Source organism: Cicer arietinum, chromosome 6 (genome assembly GCF_000331145.2).
Source record: "Cicer arietinum cultivar CDC Frontier isolate Library 1 chromosome 6, Cicar.CDCFrontier_v2.0, whole genome shotgun sequence".
NCBI lineage: Eukaryota > Viridiplantae > Streptophyta > Magnoliopsida > Fabales > Fabaceae > Cicer > Cicer arietinum.
The window spans coordinates 70,661,179-70,682,074 of NC_021165.2; the positions used below are offsets into that span (position 1 = coordinate 70,661,179).

The window sequence follows — 20,896 nt, forward strand, 5'->3', positions numbered from 1 at the left end:
AAATTTGCAGCATACTCACAACAAAAGATCCAACACCATGTCTACTGTTATGGAAACTTTACGCTGTTGTTGATAAAAAATTCGTACTTCAAAGATTTTTTATTTTATTTATTTATTAAAAATCACTATAAATTATGAAGATAAACTCTTTACCAAACACCTCTACAACGGTCACAAAAACGTATAAGTTAATCAAATAAGTCAGCATATTGATGTTACCACAAGGAGAAAGTCTGTTATATAGTTGATATTCAAAGCACAAATAATAGCTTATTGGTGTTTTAGTTTTTTTTACGGATAAATGATTCATTAAGCAACTGCAACGAAATAGTCAATACAAAAAGGACAATCTTCAATCTAAATAGTATCAGCATAAGATAAAGCATATCTAGCTACTAATGAATTGAGAGAAATTAATAAATAAAAGTTATTGAATATTTCAGTGATTAAAAACTTGTAGTTTATCAAAGCTTACCTAATAATTTCCATAAAATTGACCCTTTCTGGTTGTTGTACAGTAGTATTTTGGTTTTCCGTTTTCACGTACTTCTCAATAATTACCTTCCTAAAACTGTCCCAAAAAAATCTTAAATAATTTTGCACAAACTTACTTTTCTCATACAACCTAAGACTACTTTGAAAGAATAAAATAGAAAACGTTGAAAAAAATGACTGAAAATTCTACAGAGAGTAGTATGTATGGATGAATATTCCCATTTAAGAACTTGGGGGGTGCCAAAGGTGTCTTTACTTCACTCAGTATATATATAATTGATGAGCCTCAATCATCATAATCATCTCCCCGACCAAATGCACCAAGATCCTCTTTCATTTTCATACTTGAACACTGAACTAATCGCACCAATGCCTGAACCACCTCTGACGCAGGTGGCCGAAATTCGGGCTCAGACTAATAGAAAGAAGAAGAAAAAACATTAATTAGTATGTAAATGAATACTTAGAGAAATCTTAATTAACAAATATATATATAGTGTAAGTCACCTGAACACAAAGGGCGATGATATCAGCAAATCGAAAGAGTGATTTAGGAGGGTAAAGTCCTCGCAAGGCAGGGTCCACCATTTTTTCCACAGCAATTATGTCATGAAGTTGTGGGGTAGCCCAACGAACAAGACATTGTTCTGCTTTTGGCTTTGAACTGAAGATAGATAAGGAACAAACATGGCTTAATCTCAAACATCAAACATGGAATGGAATATATTATTGCAAGCTAAAGAAAACACCTTACCTGTCTAGAGGCTTTCGACCTGTCAAAAGTTCCAGCATTACTACACCAAAACTGTATACATCACTCTTCAAAGTATAGGCTGATGGTTTTGTGCATTCTGGTGCATTGTATCCTGCCCCAAGATTTTGGCTTGTACGCTGGGTGCATACAAACCACTGTTACTATTTTCATAAGGAAACTAACAAACATTGAATAAACTAAATACTCAGAATTGATGACTTAGGATTCTGCTGTTTGTCATTTAGACTTTAGGATGCTGTGTGTTTATGTTATAAGAATAGGATAATGTTAGTTGTGCCTACGAATAAGGAATTAATTTTGATTTGAACATCACTTCGTATGTCTCTATTTTCTACACAGTAAATAATGAGGAAAAGAAAATACCCCTTTTAGAGAAACAGTAAGCATTTTTGGAGAATAATTGCAGTTAAGAAATACCCCACTTGGTAAATTTATACACCTTAATTAAAATGCTATCTCGCAAAGACAATTTATAGAAGAAACTTTCAAAAACTGGAAATCAATCAAATTCCATGTAAGGACTCTGGATTTATAACAGACCAAATTTCTTATTTGTTTTAAAGTATACAAGGAGAAGGCTAAATTTGAGTCAGCCCCTGTGAAAATGGGAACATCAATCTCCAACAACGGTCTAAATCAATATTTTCATGATGTCTTATGGATGAGCCTGTTGAATAAGCTATTTAAGGGCACTTTTGACTGTCTAAATTACCCAAAGGGACAGAGTTCAAATTGTCATTGGGGAATTTATCGCCTAATACCTAAATAAATAATAACTAAGTTTTGATTTCATATGTCAAAAGCTTAAGGAGAGTTGATAAAGTGCCTAAAGAGCTCTAACACAGTTGATGGCTTAGGATTTTGTTTTTATCATCAAGGGTTTATGATGTTGCGTATTTGTTTATAACATTAAGATAAAAATTTAAATTGTGATAACTATCCTCCAAATCCTATAAAAAAAAATAAGGGATTAATAGTGATGTTAGTCCCTGCAATATGAGACCAATCTAGTTTTAGTCCCTGCAAAATTATTTTTTTAGATTTCATCCCGATCATTTCATATTTCTTCACTTTTAGTCCTTAGTCACATTCATCCATCAAAACACCATGATGTGGCTTACACAGTCAGCGTTTTTAATGACGTGGCATCTGAGTCACCATCTATTTAGTAAATTAATTAAATATAAACATTAATAATTATCAAATTGATCATATATTGCAGGACCAAAAGCACTATTAACCCAAAAATAAGACTATCCTCTACATAATATCCTATCCTCTTTCTTGGCTAAATTTTTTCTTTTAATTAAAAAAAAAATACACATGCAATATAATTGGCAGAAACAAACTTTCCAACGCATTTATCCTTCTCCTTTCTAAGAATGTTAAAAGAACATGTTATAATTCAATTAGTTTGGAAGACAAACACAAGAAAAACCTGGTGGAAGGATGCCAAACCATAGTCTGAGAGACGGGGATTCAAATCTGTGTCAAGCAAAATATTGGCGGATTTGATATTCTTGTGAACTAATGGAGGAGAACAAATTTCATGTAGGTACCTGCATATGTAGATTATGATTATAAAAAATGGTTCTGATAATATTTAAATGCAATAAATGTAAACTAAAGACAGATAGTCAGAATTTAAATGGAAAATGCCCTAAAAGAGGAACGTAGTACTACTTAGGAAGAATTCTGCATGTAACACTGCTTTAAGTGGATCACTGCTATGGTACTTACATTAACAAAATAGATGCATATTCAGATGCAGGATTAGGTTATGCATAATGTCATAAAAGCTATATCAAAATTCAAGTATTATATGCTAGATGTAGACTAACTCAACAGCCCGAGCAGTTCCCAATGCAATTCTGATTCTGGTGTTCCAAGTTAGTGGTTTGCTGAAGTCATCCGATAAATGTAAAAAGTCGTGGAGAGAACCATTTCTGAAATAATCATATACTAACATGTGCTCCTGTTCTGAACAATGACCTACAAGCTCAGCAATATTTGGATGACGAAGTTTGGAGATGCTTGATACAATCTTAGAGAATTCCTCGGGAGGACCGTCATCAAAAAGTGAAGGATTGATTTTTTTAACAGCCAATACCTGATTTAACAAAAAAAAAAATTGTATGGTTTAGGTTTCCCTCAGTTCAGAAGTAATTAGTTTTATTTTTTAATTTAATTGCAGCCAATATTGTTCTAAAGTCATGCTTGACCCAACAAGTGTTGAATTTTAGTTTAGACATTTGCAGCTGCAAGCCTGCTAGTCAGACATGAACCTAGGTGTCATATTTGCATTTTCACGGGAAAGAAATCTGGTTCTTTGGTGCTGTTTATTTGCATTTTCATGCTCATAACAGAAGAAAGTACCTTTCCATCAGCATATTTGGCACGATAAACACGTCCAATGGATCCTTCACCAAGAAGTCGGCCTGAAGCAAAGTTAGCAGTACCAATCTGCAACTCTCCCAGTGAAAAAGGATTACAACGTAATGATGTGCTTCTTCTAGAATTTAGACGCTTTGCAAACTCATTGTCATTAAAGGATTGCACACAATCAGAAACTGATGACCTAACACTAGTCGATGGACTTTTTTGTAAAGCCTTTATGTCAACTGAAGTGGAATCGTTACAATTAAATCCTGTCACCAATGTAACATCTGAAATCAGTTATTGTATAATGTCAACTCCATTTTATCTATAGCAAGTCTCAATCATTAAGTAATTACAATCTACCATGCAATAATATAAAGAATTTCTACTCATAAATCAGTCAACTTCCACCATTATCAGTACATAAACTAGTGTGAAGATGGTCAGCCATTGAACGTTGTGAATTCGAAGAGAAGGGTGGCATGTGTGTTTATGAGAGAAGAAGAAGAGATATACAAGGAGCAGTGAAGGATAAGCAATGTAGGGGGGTAAGGAGTGGAGGTATTGATTGGGGGAGAGAGGGAACACTATAACAGACTGGACAGGCAATATATGATCAGGGGAGGATACCAGGGAATTTGGAATATACTGTCTGGCTTTTGGAGTTGGACTGCTCATTGCCACTCTTCACTGTTCTTTCTTTTTTCCCTTTTTCCTTTCCTATCTTTATTACTTAGTGCTTCTAATCTCCAGAGGATTAACATCTATTGTCAAGAGCTGAGCACCCATTGTGGGATAAATAATACTCGAGAGATAATATCAATACAAGTCATGATGAAAAGAAGGAACATTTAAATCTAAATTAAACTTTCCTTCCTAAAAAACAATGAAAACATAAAAGAAAATCAAATTTGCATCCAACATAAATAAATACAGTTGGTTTATTATTAATCACACTGTCAAAAGCAGCAATCCTCTAAGAATTTTGGTCTTTAAGAAATCAGATTTTTTGTGGTGATAATTCACTTTGGCGTATCAATTCCATGGGAATTTTGACTCCCCGTCTCTCTTCTACACCATCTTTCATTTTATTTCTTCTCTGCTCTTGTTCTTTACAGTCTGTTATTGAATTGTGCAAGGAAATTCAACCTAAGATAATAACATAGGACTACTCTAGTTGGTAGTCATCAGGATGTTCATTTTACACTCTAGTCTCCAATTACAAAATGGCAACCGGTGTTAAAGAGTTCCCACTTTGGAGGTGTCCAAAGAAGATTCGGACTATTTTGGATCTAGTGTAGGGGTCTTTACCTTACATTTGCATGATGCTAATTCGAAGCTCAAATTAATGACGTCTAGTCACACGCAACAACTCTGTGAATAGGTCCCCTTTTAAACTATAGTTATATTTTTCAATAAAGATTAAGATTTTAAATTAAAATACGCAGCTACAATATGGCTGCAACTTCAAAATTTTAGAGTCTTATAGAGGATCATATTCCTCGTTATATACATATATCAAAGTTTTTAAAAATTTCAACACAAAACATATGAAGAATATGAAGTCGGGAATAAACAGAAAGTATTATGAAATCTGTGAATGAAAAAAAACACCTTTGTTTTCTGTGGTGGTATAAGGAAATGGATCCTTAGATAACTCCTGAGATGCAAGGGGCGTAAAAGATCTGTGCTGGCTACGCCTCTCTTCCTCACTGAGATGTAAAGAACGTGCAGATGACCTTCTTTTAGAAAGAGAAACAACAATTATGATTATGGCCAGCACAACAATAACTATGCCTGCTATAATCACTCCAATTACAACAGATTTTCCAGATTTTTCAGATTCTCCATCCTTTTTCTTGGAATGCTTGATATGAGGTGTACCGGGGGGAGGAGGTGGTGCTCGCCCAGTTGACCAAGAGTTTCCTCCAGTTCTTTGTAATTAACAATAAAAATTAGAGAAACAACCCAAGTACGACATGCTTCAACAAATAAGTTTAACAAAGTACTTACTTCAAGTTACTTATATCCTTTAACTCCTCGGGAACCCAACCAGTCAATTTGTTGTTCTCAACATTCCTGTTAAAAATCATACGTTTAAATGGTCCCTTTATTCTTTCCAAAACAAATTTTTAGTCCCTCATTTTTTAAATTGGTTTTTTTGGTTTCTATTAACTAATTTTAGAGATTTTTTTTTTGTCTCCACATTTTTTGATGACGTGACACTCTCATTAATGACGTGGCATTTAGAATTATATAACATTTGTGAGTTGGATAAATATTTTTCATATCATTATTGAGAGTGCGGTTTAAGTTATATACACTGACAGTCAATCACAACCATTAGATTATTATTAGAGATATTTTACTTTTACCATAACTACCTCTAAAGTTATGTCCATGAATGATTGTGATGCGTCGATAGTGTAAAAATATATATTCTGACAGTGCATTAAAATTAAACTCAAATCATTATAATAATTAGTTTTTTATGCTCAGCCCCTTGGATAAACAAATCCGACTCTATCTAATTTCAGGCTTACCAATCAGTATTTAATTTATATACACTGTCAGTGTAAAGAGTTTTTAGTTTTTACAGTATCAATCAATCACAATTATTAGATTATTAAAGATGTTTGACTTTTACAACTACATCTAAAGTCATTTTTATGAATAGTTGTGATGTGCTAATAGTGTAAAACTTTTTTACACCAATACTGCATAAGAATTAAATTGACTCATCATCAAGTTAAAATATGTGTCTATATCAAAATAAGTCATAAATTGACCAAACAACTTTGACATTTCACTTATTCATTATGAAAGATCTTGTTTTTCTTTTATGCAAAAAACGGATTTGAATTAATGAATAACCAAACAGTCATATATAACAATGATTTATAGATAATATATATGGACATCTAGATGATGCAGAACATATTATTTAGGTACTACCGCTGCACCGCAAGTCTAAAGAGTCAAATATATTGAAAATTTCATAAAGGAGGGGACTGGGAGGGATGGAAAATAATTCTAAGGTGGGTAAATATGAACTTACACATCGTCAAGTGGAAGGTTGGCAAGGACATTTAGTGAACCAGAGAATTGATTGTTTTGCAGATGTCTGTACAAGGACAAAAAGAAGTTAACATGCAGTTGTCAGCTATGGTATGTGTTCCTAAACAGTGATAGTGATTCATTTCTTACATCTTCTTGAGGTTTCTGAGTGATTTTAAACTCTGAGGCAGGTTTCCTGATAATGAATTGAATGAAACATCCCTATATTGTAATTCAATAATTAACAGTCAATGAACCAGGTTATTGATAATAGGTTCTCCCTTAACACCAATCAAATACCAAAATCAGCAGTACAGTTAAAGTACAGATCATGATATTAAATGCTTGCCAAAAGTATGGGTTACACTTAACAATTGTTTGAGTTTAGTGAGGCTCCCAAACATATCGCCCAGCTGGTTATTGAGCTGATTATGTGCAAGATTTCTGCACGCATAACATGTTGAGAAGTGAAGAAAAAAATCTAAGAAAATTATGAAAACAAAAATATAGAAATGAAATTTGCTTACAGAGAGTTGAGTTCTTTCATCTGAGAAATGGAATACGGTATACTTCCACTGAATTGGTTCTTAGAAAGATCTCTGCATTATCAGATAATAAAATTATTGGTGACAAATGTGTGTATGTATGTATGTATGTATGACACCAATCAAATGCAATTACATTACCTAGAAGAAATTTTGACTATAGCAGATTAGATTTTTTATCTCAATTTAAAATAAAGGAGATGAATCCAAACATCTTTGACCAAGAATGTATGGATAGTAATGTAAAACAGATCATCAAAATTTGGACAGTTGAAGACATATTGAATATTTGATATCTACCTTATCATGTCATCTACCTTATCATGTCAAAGAGAAAAAAATCTCAAATTCACAATAACTCCTAAACAAGACTAATATATTGGAATAAAAAACTAATTGCTCATTAAGAAAAGGAGGTAACAAATGTTTATGGAAATAAATATAAATAGTTGTTATTTGTGAGTAGTAATTAATAAGGTTACTTACATGTCACGAGCATTTGGAGGGAGTTGATATGGTATATCACCCTTGAGGTTGTTGTTGCTCAAATCACTGTACTATGGAAAAATGAATGCATGACATTTAATTGAAGTGATGTTGTGCATTGTGAATGAAAAATAAAAGAGGTTTGTATTCGAATATATGGGCCTCACAAGTAAGTAACTGATGTTAAGCTTGCTAATTGGTATCCCACTGATCCACTAAGTCCCAGGTCAGATAATTTTCTGTATAAAACATATGCCACAATCAATTAGGACCAAAATGAATTCTTTCTTTTTCTTAGTAATTCAGAGTTCGGTCAAGAGGTAAATAAAGTCCGGTCAAAAATTGTTTGACGCCATAATTTACACTCAGATTCTCCCGAACAATTGATAGTTCATAAATAAATAAATAAATAAAAGACAATGTATGTTAATATTAATGAATTACATTTCTGTGACAGATGAGGATGAACATTTGATTCCTTCCCATGAGTCACCACAAGGATCACCACCGCTTGATTTCCAACCAGAGAGTTTGGAGGGAGAATTCAAGCTGGTATACATGACATTAAGGGCTGAAACTGAAAAGTGAATGCAATGGGATGCAATTTATTATTATTATAAAATTATTAAGAAGTTGAAATTGAAGGGGAATTAAGAATTAGGAATTAGGAATTAGGAAAGCATGGTACCATCTTGGGAGGAAGTTTTGCAATGAACTGTGGTGGTTGAGACCGCAATTAGAAAAGCAATCCACAACCATGAAGACACATTATGGTTGTGGTGCATCTTCTTCTTATTCTTCTTCGATGCAATAAATTATTATGTAAAGAAAGCAATTAACTATAATGCGTGCGTTTGGAATGAATTGAGTACAACAAGTCAACAACATTGAAATGGAAATGGAAATTGAAATTGAAATTGAAATTGAAATTGAAAGAAAGTATTTGTTTGGTTGTTTTTGTGTTTGGCTAAATTTAGGAGGGAAAGGGAAAAACGGGTATTTGTATTTGCCTGACAGCGATATACTACCAATGTAATTATAAGGCTCCCACTCTTTTGCGGAGCAGCTATATTCTTCATTTTTTTTTATAAAATGTTTATATATCTTTCTTTTATTTTAATTATTTTATTAATTCAATTTCCTTTTATTGTTTTAATATATAATATTTATTCTAATTATAACATGACGTTGAGTACAATTTTAATATGTATTGAGCTAGGTAGTTAATTTAAGTGTTTCTCAACGAGATTCTACTGTTCTAATGCGGTGTAGTGTTTGACCGCGACAGCGTGAAACATCAGTAAGATTTCATTATCCCGACGTAGTTAATCCAACGTTTTTCAACATTATTTCACTATTATTTTTTCCTTCTATGTTTCGTTGTTTCAAATTTCACCTAGAAAAAAGAGGAAGAAGAATATGCTAATGAAGATGATGCTTATCTTTGATTCTTATATTAAAATATGCATTTGAGTTTAATATTTAGTTATTTTATTACTCTATGTTAAAGACTTCAATATGCGTCATCTTTATTTCCATGACTTTTGCTTGTATTTCAAGAGTAAGACTTTTGAATTTTTATTACTAATTATGAATGTTTCATAGTTTGAGTCATTTGTTAAATTTGTATTAAATATAGATTTATATAATATTATTCATGTAATTTATAAAAAAAAATAGCAGTTATCCTATCTATCCCGAAACGCACTATCCTACTTTTGGGATTGGTTGTGACACACTATTATCTAAGATTAACTACTTAGATATTGAGTAGGGTTGTAGATCTCATAAAAAAAAAGTAGCAAGTGTCATTTAGAAGTTAATATTATGCCTACAACTCTCAAAGAAACTATCACCTAAGTCTAACATTTATTGGCGGAAGGTAATCTTAAGTAAATATACCGTAATCTTAAGTAAATATATCGTATTCAAAAGCACATAACACACTATATTGAACAGTATTTAAAAAAATGTCATATCTTGACTTGAAGTATACTTATTAAAGTGAGATGTTTGTGTCATTTAAAAGCTAAAAAAACTTAGAGAATGTGTTATTTGAAAGCAATAAACAATATTTTTGTAGTTTTTATGGATATCATGAAAGTAGATAAATTTATTTTGAATATCATATTATTACTAAATTTTATTAATCACTTAAAAATTTCACATTTGAAAAGTTCTCTTCAACTTTGTTATGGAAGTACTCAATTGTAAAAGCAACATTTAAACCACATTTTCTCCTATATAAAAGTGTACCATTAAACATTACAGACATCCAACTAAGTCTAACAAGTACTACATTGTAAAAGCAACATTTAAACCACGTTTTCTCCTATATAAAAATGTACCACTAAACATTACAGACATCCAACTAAGTGTAACAGGTTAATTTGGAATCCAAAAAATAAATCAATAAACCTAATGCAAATATATGGTCCATGGTAAAAAATTATGGTCTATAGTATAGCGTACCAAATTATTCATAGACTTAAATCGAGTCAAGTTTGTATTAAAAAATAAATTATAGTAAATTTGAATTTTAAGTTGAACCAAATCATTTCAAGTCGAACTAAATCAAGTTTACACATCTCGACTCAATTTTCTTAACATACTATATTATTACAAATTCAGTATGTCAAAATTATATAAAATTTGATAAGATTGATTCAACACCGGAGTTGACTAATTTTACATTCTATAAAAAGTTGTTGAACGGTAGTATAAATATTTTACACTTGCAACACATGGTTTACTTCATTATTCAACTTGGTTTTGTTTGGTTTGAGTTTGTACAACGCTTACTAAGTTTTGTGAAGATGTATGCCATCGCAACTTTAGCACCTAGGCTAGAGTGACCACGAGACAGGCATACTGCACCCCCCAGAAGCAGCAAACCATTGGCTACCAACTTCCTTGATGGCCTTCTTGAGAAGGCACGCACTTGAGATTCGTTAGTAACTTGATCATCATGATTAATGATAGTAGGATGAACTGAAGATATGTTGCCAGTACTAGATTCCAAGCAAGCCGGTACCTATACACAAGGAATTGTTTGTTAGTTATGAGAGGTGTCATTATGCTACATATGGCAATTATTGGCTAGTTCTAAATTTGGAGTGAATATCAGTCACAACTTTTGCCAAGAATGATACACACAAGATGATATGACATTAAAGTAAATCAATGGATTGTTCCCAAAGAAAATAGCCTGATCTTGCATGCAGGAAACAAAAAAAATCCTAACACCGAAATATTTTCATAGGTAGGCTATTTATGTCAAGAAAACTAAAATGAAAGAATACTGATTCTCTGCACTTGAAATGAAAGAGGTCGGTACCTCTATCAGAACAAAATACAGGTCAAATGCGTGACATATAACATAGAAAGGAACTAATTAAAATTGAAAAGTTGGTATATATGTTAACAATTTAACAATGTTATAACTTAATCAGCAAATCTGCCTCAAGCAACACTCCCATAATTATAATACAGGGCATCAACATCGGAAAATTGAAAGGTTCAAACCAGAAAATACATTAAATGATGGTCTGTGAAACTAATAGCACTTACCTTCTGCATTAAATTGACTGAAGTGGTAACTGAACTGGATAAATGGCGGCTTACAGAAGAGTATCTTCTAAGCGCATTATCCATCTTGCATACATAACTCCATATGCCTTTGGAGAAAGCCAGTTTTGCCATCTCCATGTTCAAACCAGCATCTTCCTGATGAAACATAGTGATCTCACAGGCATTTCTACCAGGTACTGTAATTATACAATTGCCAGTCACAAAACAGTTATTTCATAGGTAGAAATCATTCAATCTTTGCTAAGAAACAATGATATATATATATATATATATAAATTAAAAGGGAGCATAAGAATATCACTGGGTGCGATGAAGGATTTTAAACGACATTAAACTCCAAAAAACACTCCAAACAAAATGCACAGAAATACAAATAAGTTGCCAAGGTATATTAATATTATTTAATTCAGTATGTATTTTATGAAGAAATTACACAAGGAGTTAAGAGATCTCAACCATTTTTATGAGGATAAAAAAATAACATTTCTACAGGAAAAATTACCATTATTTGTGTTGTTTAAGAAAAAAAGTGAAATAACCCAGACAACCTACCTTTTCTTATTCGCCAGCCAGATCTAAAAAGCTCAACTCGTACATATTTTCTCTGCCGTGGTGCTGAAGGATGTTCACATTCCTAACAAGGTTTGTAACCAAAGATGAAAATAAAAAATAATCAAGTAATCATTGCTTGAAAAAGAGGTATGCATGAAGGTCATGCAATGGCCAAGAGATTGCTTGAAAAAGAGGTATGCATGAAGGTCATGCAATGGCCAAGAGGTTCTATCCAAAATATGTACAGAATGAGAAATCATAATGGTTTGATGTGAAAATATTTCAGTGTCTAGTGTACAAAACCCATACAAATGAATCTCAAATTATCACAATATGGTGATAATATTGATATACTAGTGGATAGTGTTACATGCAAAGAACATGGTCTTCCAAGTTCTAATCTCTAATTTTTTTAGCAACAAATTTTCTAGGGTAAATTCATTCCATTTTTTCCTACAAAGATTCTTCTTGTTAAATGACAGGACAAAAAGTGCCGGAGAAGAGAAAGAGGGTGGGATATGGAGCCACAACAACAACCATATGAGAAAGCAATCACGAATACATGGGGAATAACAATGTGCATTAACACTAAAAAGTTTCTAATAGCAATTATTTATATTAATGCAACACCATAACCAGATATTACCTTCATATAACAGTAAAAGGTTTTATCTCTTCCCTCCCACAATTTCCAAGTTAGCACATATTCTCTAGGACTCAAAAGAGGGAACTTTTTAATTGTCTGACCAACTTCAGAACCATCAGATTCGTCCACCTGCAGTTGATTGTGCTCAACCACTGTCTTATCCCACTGCTTTCTGTAGTCATTGTCCATGTAGAAGTTTCTTAGCATCTCAGCCGAAACATCATTGAATACAGTCACACTCAAATATCTCAGCGGACCATCCTGCAACATCCAGAGACAATTAATATACTTTATATAATCTTCAAAAACCATTTTGTTGTCATATGTTTATATAACACACTAAACTAAACTAGAATCCGCCAAATTTAAGATTATGCACGCGCATGAAGGACACCTAAGAACTGTGTGTAAACCCCCAACACTGATAAGTTGATAACTAATAATCAAAAAATGACTAGTGTAGGAAAGAGACTATCAACCTGTGAAGCATAGTATTTTTCAATGTCAAACACTCCTCACCAGGTGTCTGGTTAAAAAAATAGTTTTGATCACCTTGGCCATGCACCAAACACAGCTGAGACACCTCTTAGACACATAACCTTAACTATAGTTTGACATTTGAAGGACACAACTCTTACAAAAAACATCCATTTTATTTTAAATATTTTTCAATGAAATTGACTTAAAATGTAAGCAAATTATACACACAACTAAAATTTCAAAAATGTTATGAAAGGTCTCCAACATACTTCATTCAAAATTTTGTTCTTCACCTATTCATCCTTGATCATATGACAATACTCAAAATGTTGATATTACCTCCTCTCAACTAATTGCTCCCCAAATGGAGTACAATATACACATGTGCGTGCACTATGTATGCATGTGCATGCGCGCACACATATCATGTCATGTTTTTCTGTCACCAGTAAGTGCTTCATATATCAATATTACCTAAAAATTACTATTTTTCCTTAACTTGAACAAAATGCTAATGAATATGCTGATTAGAGGACAAAGTCTACTAGAGGATGGTTGGACTTTGCATTTGTGTCAGAGCCCAGGCCTCCCTGCACATTGTTGCAAGGTAGAGAAAGGGAAAACATGGGGATGTTTCTCTCGTCATATAACAATTCAAGCTTGGTAAACTTAAGATGTCCGACACAGAAAATTATTATGTGTGCAAGCAAATTGGTATTTTACAACAAAAGCTACGAGCAACACAATCAAAGAATAGCTACACTCAGGTTTAAACACAAAATCAGTAACCTTAGGCTTGCTGCATTTTGCATTGTAGTATAGATGATGGTTTCTTTTATCTATGACATCCTCCCATTTATCATTCTCATTTAGTTTTTCGTCCAAAATCTCCATTAAAAACTTCAAATCTGCATCTGTCACAATCTTTGAGGTTCTGCAAGAGTAAACAAAATACCCCCACATTGTCAGATCAACTTATTAATCACCCGACTTGATGTTGGCTTATGACTGCAAAGACACAACTATAAATATGATCCAAAGTATTAGAGGGTCTGGGTGTGTGATAGAACTGAACCAGGCGAAAAGAAAAAAAAAAAAAAGGAAAAAAACCAGAGACACAATTTTCTTGAATAATTGAAAGTATGATAAAGGTTGTTCAAGAGAATCTAGCTCTCCTACTCCAAATGACTTCTGCAACTATCTATTAGTTAGTTACCTCTGTCACTGAAGTCAGAATTTGACTCAAATAAAAGTAAGCTTATCTAGGAATGATTTACATCTATTCACGAGCTTGAGGGGAAGTGTCGGATTAAGAGACCCTTAGATTTTAGTCCTGAAATGATGGGATTATTAAATGTAAATCTCAAGAATTAGGGTAAAAATATATTTTGTTGAATTAAAATATGTTGACAATACATCAGATATATATATATATATATATATATGCACACTAGATTACTTTACAACCAAATTCCTATTAGTACTCATATAACTAAATCCCTACTAGTACTCTTATACAACTGAATCTCTATACTTTAGGGATATTTTTAATAATAAAACACAAACAAATTTTGACACTCCCCCTCAAGTTGGTGAATAGGTGTTCTCCATTCCCAGCTTGGATACAATTTTTCCAAAGTTGCTATTTTTTAGCCCTTTAGTTAGAAGATCTGCAAGGTTGCTTTGGGAGGAGACATATGGAGTGCAAATTAGGCCACTATCGAGTTTTTCTTTGATGAAATGTATGTCAACTTCAATATGTTTCGTTATGTCATGTTGCATTGGATTATGTGTTATGCTAATAACAGATTTATTATCACAATAGAGTTTCATTGGTTCATCCCACTTTATCTTCAGATTCTCCAAAATGATCTTCAACCATAGTAACTCGCATATCCAAGAATCCTTCCACGAACTTCATCAAGGTCCTTGTTTAGTCCTAATAAGAATTTGTAAATCCTATCTTTTTCCACCAGTTCCTTATACTTCTTCTGATCTTATGTACAGCACCATGTAACCTCTTCATATATGCAGTTGCTGCCAGTATCTGTTAAGTCTGTTAAAATACTCGGTAACAGAGGATTCTCCCTGTTGAAGGTCATGAAGAATGCTTTTCATCTCAAATAGAGCAGATGTATTATCCTCGTTTGAGTATGTTTCTTTCACTGCATCCCATATCTCTTTTGCAGTCATAGAACATGAAATTTTCACCAATTTCATTTGTCACGGTGTTGAGCAGCCATGACATTACTTGGTTGTTCTCAAGTTGCCATTTTTGAAGGTTTGGGTCTCCTTTCTCAAGACGCTTAGAATCTCCTGTGATAGTCTTCCCTTCCTTTTCATTGGAGGAAGATCTTAACTGACCTTACCCATTGGGTACAGATAACAAAAACCTAGATATGAATTCAAGAGACCAAAAGGTCTTGAAAAAAAATTAAGAATGTGAGAAAACTGAATTAGGCTGGAAAGTGACTTGAATCATCTTTAAATAAACTTCAATTGGCACAATTACTAGAGAACATAACAAATGAAGCAAGAACAGTTCCCGTCAGAGACACAGTCACACAGCAAACATAGACGAGCCAATGAATCTGAAACTCTGGCTAGCAAGGGAAAGAAATGGAAAACATGCTGCTGGGAAAGGTGAATACAGCCACTAAAGTTGGTTGGAATGGATCAGATCTTAATAGAACCAAGAAAAACAACGGATAAAGGGAGAAAGATGACAAATTACTAGTGGCTGGAAAAGTGAATAAAGCCACCAAAAGAAAACAGAGTACACCCAACACAGAATTTCCATATTTTGGGAATTTCACAGAAAAAACAGCTCTGGATATAGGTCATGATGGATAGAATTGCTTGTCAAAATTATACAGAAAGGATAGAAAACAATAAAATGAGATAGGACTCAACACAACATTGTGATGTGACATATGATATATTCCCAACACCAACTGCTATAAGACTAAGTAAAAGACGTCTGTTCCTGTCCCACAAGCTGTGTCTATGTTATTTTGGTATTGATGAATCTTATAAAATACTATCAAGGTCAAGTTTGGGTTGACTTTTAGCTGATAGGAGCTTCTCAATTAAAATGAATTTATGATTCTTTACTTATAGAATGTCCTTAAGCTTATAGATGTTTATGGAGAAATTAAATAAGAGAGTTTCTGAAAAAACTGAGATGCAGAAGCTCGTTTAAACCCATAATACAAGAAGCTTTTTGTTTAAAATACACAAATGTATCCCTATTTGTTTCTTGAGAAGTTTACCGAAACACACTCTAAGTCTATTTATCCCTATGTGTAATTTGCTTTCCTTTTGTTGGTTGAGTACACCCAATAGCTCAAATAATTATATACAACCCTATAAAGTTGGGAAGTTTCTCACCCAAGTTCTAAACCTAAGGTCAGCTACTTGCAGCTAAATGTCTGCTTCAGATATCATTTTCTCATAAATTAATGTAATCTACATTCCTATCTTTGACACCTATATTAAATACTTTCCTTTTGGTTGAGTGATGCAGGTTAAATTTCTTATTCTAAATCTTTAACCTCTCAAATTCATTCCGTTTGAGGACAACGAATATTTCAAAACAATCATTGATGATAGTAGCTGGGTTTGCAGTAATTGCAAGGCTATATAATAAAACCATAAACTCTAAACTCCCAATTTGACTCAGTTGTACTGTTCTATTAAACCCTAAAAAAACCCAATTTCACAAATATTCTTCAATTTTATGTCATACCATAGTAATAGAAAGTGTAAACTAACTCGGGTTCAAAACGTAAAGCAAATAATCTGACGTATGCAGTGAAGAACACAGATATGAAAATGAAAAAAAAAAAAAAAAGACGCAGCCACAAAAATAATAGCGGTATGAATAAAAAGAAGGAGGTAGAGTATACCTTAGGTTAGAATTGATAGAATCGGAGATGAGAGACGATGTGGATGAAGATGAAGATGGGGCGAAGAAGAAGAAGAAGAATCTGTTACGGTGCTGTAAAAGAAACAATATATTAAGAAGAAGAAGAACAGCCACAAGAATACCCCAACCACCATGGATGTTGAATACACTCAAAATCATATTCATGATCATTTTCTTGTTTCCCTCCTCCACACAACTCTCTCTCATGCCGTGGATATGCTTTCTGCATATATATATAATTCACATTCACACATACATTGTAATATTCGTCTCCTCCTCTTCTTCTATCTATTTAATTCATTATTATTTTGATCTTTTTATTTTCCTAGTTACACCTTTTAATTTCTATTTGCACGTCCTCCACACAAATCAAATAACCACTACACATAACATGTCATTATTATAGCTAATGGATCATCTACATCTACTATCTACATATGCAATATAAACAATTTTGCTACACAGATCTCCCTTTTTGATACCTACACCTCTCTTTAAAAATGAAATACCTAAAATACTCTTCTTTATTTATATCATTTTTTAAATTTTAATTTATGTTTCTACATCATATTCATATTTATATTTTTTTTCTCATACCTTATTTGTTCCTCCATTTTCAACAACTTCAACATCGTGAAATGAGTTTGCATACGTGAACTCAATATGCGTACGTGAATTGAGTTTATGTACATTGACTGAGTTTGCGTACATGAATAGAATTTGTATAAGAACCTACTTGAACTGAGTTTACATAAGTGAACTGAAATTGTGTAGAAACGTACCTGAACAGAATTTGCATTTGTGAATTGAGTTCACGTACGTTTATGTGATATGAATTAACGCAACCTACGTGAACTCAATTCACGTCTAGGTAGTTAATCCCAGATAGCGGTGCGTCGCGGCCAACCCCGGAAACCGGGATAGCGGGATAGCGGGTTGCGGGATATCGGGATGACCTCTACATGAATAATGCTATATAAACATACATTTAGATCTCAAACTCACAGTCTAAATCAAAACATACATTTAGATACCAAATAGTCTTAATCAAAATATAGATTTAGATACCATATATCATCATGTTCTTCAACATAGTAGAGTAATAAAATTAACAAAATATTAAAACTAAAATGCATGTTATAGGAATCAAAAATCATCATCATCTTCAACATAGTCTTCTTCCTCTTCTTCCTCCTCATCTTCCCCATCAACTTCAATATATTCTTCGTTCTCCTCCTCCTCATCATCTTCAACATAAATAGGTTCAACTTCTTCAACATATTCTTCTACCACCACTTCTTTTGATATTGTTTCTTGTGCTATTGCCCTAGATGCACTTGCAGTTGCCTTTTCTTTTGCTGCCCGCCTAGTGTAGACCACCGGCTCATTAGCCCCACTTGCATTGGCAACATCAGTCCAAGTTAGATTATCACCAGCATAAACTAATTCTTCAACAGGTTCACCATCATCCCCCAAGTCTCCCACTTCAAATTCATTGATATAATCATTATCATCATTCAAGACGATTGGATCAATCACATCACGACAATCATATCGCTCTTTCAAAGCCTGATTATACTTAACGAAAACCAAGTCTTCCAACCTCTTATGCTCAAGTCTACTTCTCTTCTTGGAATGAATCTAAGTATCATATTTAAAATGTTAGTTTACTAAATTAATATGAACCTACATAGTAGAATACTCTATAACTTAATAACAAGTATTAAGTATTAACTTACATGCTCAAAAGTACTCCAATTACGCTCACATCCTGAAGAACTGCATGTCAAACTCAACACTTTAATGGCCAATAATTGCAAAAGTGGAGTTTGTGCTCCATAAGTCTTCCACCACTCAGCTGCAATGAAACAATCATTTTCATTTTATACAAGTTGTTGTGTGCTAAAAAATTTAAGAAGAAAATAAATGAAGTTCCAATCCAATTACCGGGAGCTAATGTTGTCCTTTGTCTTATTGCTCCACCCAATCCAAAGAGACCATTAGCAATCTTATATTCTGACAATTGTGTTCTAAGGTTGGTTTTTTGTTTATGCAATCTTTGCAAAGTAAGAAATGTGGTAGCAAATCTTGTGACTCCATGTCTAACCAATTCAACATTGCCAGTGTTCTTCCTCATTATGTTCAACGCCAATGTGTGGTTATAAATGAAGCCAACAAGACTAATCCCTTTTTGAATAACCATTTTAACCTTAGCAATCTTTCCAATATCTTCTAACATCAGGTATAGACAATGTGCAGCACACGGAGTCCAAAACAAGTGTGGTCTCTTGGCAGTTAGTAGTTTACCAGCCAATACATAATTACTTCCATTGTCAGTAACCACCTGCACAATATTTTGTTCACCAATCTCCTCAACAAAATTGTCCAATAGCTCAAATATCTTAATCACAGTCTTCATGTAAGCATAAGCATCAATACTCTTCACAAACATTGTTCCTGCTGTGGAATTCACCAAGAAATTTATCAAAGTCCTATTCTTTCTATCCGTCCAACCATCTGACATAATTGAGCATCCGTATTTTGCGCGATGCAATTGATGACCATTCAACAAAGCCTTTGTATATTCCAACTCTTTTTCAAGGAGTGGAACCCTCAACTCATGATAGCTTGGAGGTTTCAAATGAAGACCGTAGTTTCCAACTGCTTCCAACATCAACTTGAAGCTTTTTGATCTTGCAACATTGAAAGCAATTTCATTTGTGTAAAAAAAAAGAGCAATGTATGGTATTGTTCTTGCTCTTGCTTCTTTGTCACAAACATCATTTATGCCTGTTTGTCTTTCCCCAATTTGTGTTCTCTTGTCTTTCCCCAAGGGACCTTTTTTCATGAACGTTAGATCTAAGGGACCTTTTTTCTTCTAGGCAGCCGATAAAGGGGCATCAATTGCCCTTTATTCCACTCTGAATTCTCCTTATTTCAGATACGTTGTCATTAACATCATCGTCAATTTGAACTTCCATCTCATTTAATATTCCATCTTTTAGTGCTTGTTTCTCATCATAATCTGTCTGCAACAATAGCTTACAATCTGGTGGTATTTTTCTGCAGCTTTTTACGTCTCCCCTTATTCCTAGCTGATGTTGTCTTGCTCTAGTAATTCCACCACTAGTTTCAACTTGACAAAAATCACATGTCACCTTCTTCCTATTATTCTTGTCTTTTACACTATTAAACTGCCATGCTAGGTCAACATTATCTCCGGTTGGTTTAAACATTCCAGATTGTGGGGTTTCAGATGATGTTGTCATGGCTGTTTGCAGAACAGACAAAGAAAGAAAGGAAGTAGAAAAAAACAAAGAGAAGTAAATTAAATTAACAAAAACAGAAATAAAAAAAGAATTAAATTAAATTAAATTAACAAAAACAAAAAATAGAAGTAAATTAACAAAAAAAAGAAGTAAATTATATTAAATTAACAAAAACAAATTAAATTAAATTAACAGAATGAAAAAAGAAGTAAAAATTAAATTAAAACAAAAAACAGAAGTAAATTAACAAAAACAGAAGCAAATTAAATTAAATTAAATTAACAAAAACAAATTATTTAAATTAACAGAATGAAAAAAGAAGTAAAAATTAAATTAAAACAAAAAACAGAAGTAAATTAACAAAAACAGAAGCAAATTAAATTAAATTAAATTAACAAAAACAAATTATTTAAATTAACAGAATGAAAAAAGAAGTAAAAAAATTAAATTAACAAAAACAAAAAACAAAAGTAAATTAAATTAACAAAATCAAAAACAAAAATTGAAGTAAATTAAATTAACAAAAATAGAAGTAAATTAAATTAACAAAAACAGAAACAAAAATAGAAGTAAATTAAATTAAATTAACAAAAACAGAAACAAAAATAGAAGTAAATTAAATTAAATTAAATTAACAAAAATAGAAGTAAATTAAATTAAATTAACAAAAACAGAAATAAATTAAATTAACAA

General features: G+C 32.7%; 2 protein-coding genes across 2 annotated transcripts; both read right to left on the reverse strand.

Moving 5' to 3' along the window:
* Nucleotides 1–403: 403 nt before the first annotated feature.
* On the reverse strand, nt 404–17,220 carry LOC101505388 (protein STRUBBELIG-RECEPTOR FAMILY 5). Its single transcript, XM_027335405.2, has 22 exons — nt 16,915–17,220; nt 13,796–13,940; nt 12,527–12,787; nt 11,881–11,962; nt 11,308–11,504; nt 10,504–10,771; nt 8,426–8,551; nt 8,182–8,314; nt 7,905–7,976; nt 7,738–7,803; nt 7,234–7,305; nt 7,079–7,150; nt 6,857–6,928; nt 6,708–6,773; nt 5,663–5,728; nt 5,264–5,583; nt 3,647–3,936; nt 3,112–3,380; nt 2,709–2,829; nt 1,250–1,386; nt 1,003–1,159; nt 404–910 (listed from the first exon to the last, which is right to left on the reverse strand). The coding sequence occupies exons 1-22, from the start codon at nt 17,139–17,141 to the stop codon at nt 782–784; spliced, it is 3,348 nt and encodes a 1,115-aa protein (XP_027191206.2). The 5' UTR covers nt 17,142–17,220; the 3' UTR covers nt 404–781.
* Nucleotides 17,221–17,943: 723 nt separating this feature from the next.
* Nucleotides 17,944–19,782, reverse strand: LOC101508811 (uncharacterized). Its single transcript, XM_027337234.1, has 3 exons — nt 18,882–19,782; nt 18,674–18,792; nt 17,944–18,575 (listed from the first exon to the last, which is right to left on the reverse strand). The coding sequence occupies exons 1-3, from the start codon at nt 19,780–19,782 to the stop codon at nt 18,081–18,083; spliced, it is 1,515 nt and encodes a 504-aa protein (XP_027193035.1). The 3' UTR covers nt 17,944–18,080.
* Nucleotides 19,783–20,896: the final 1,114 nt, after the last annotated feature.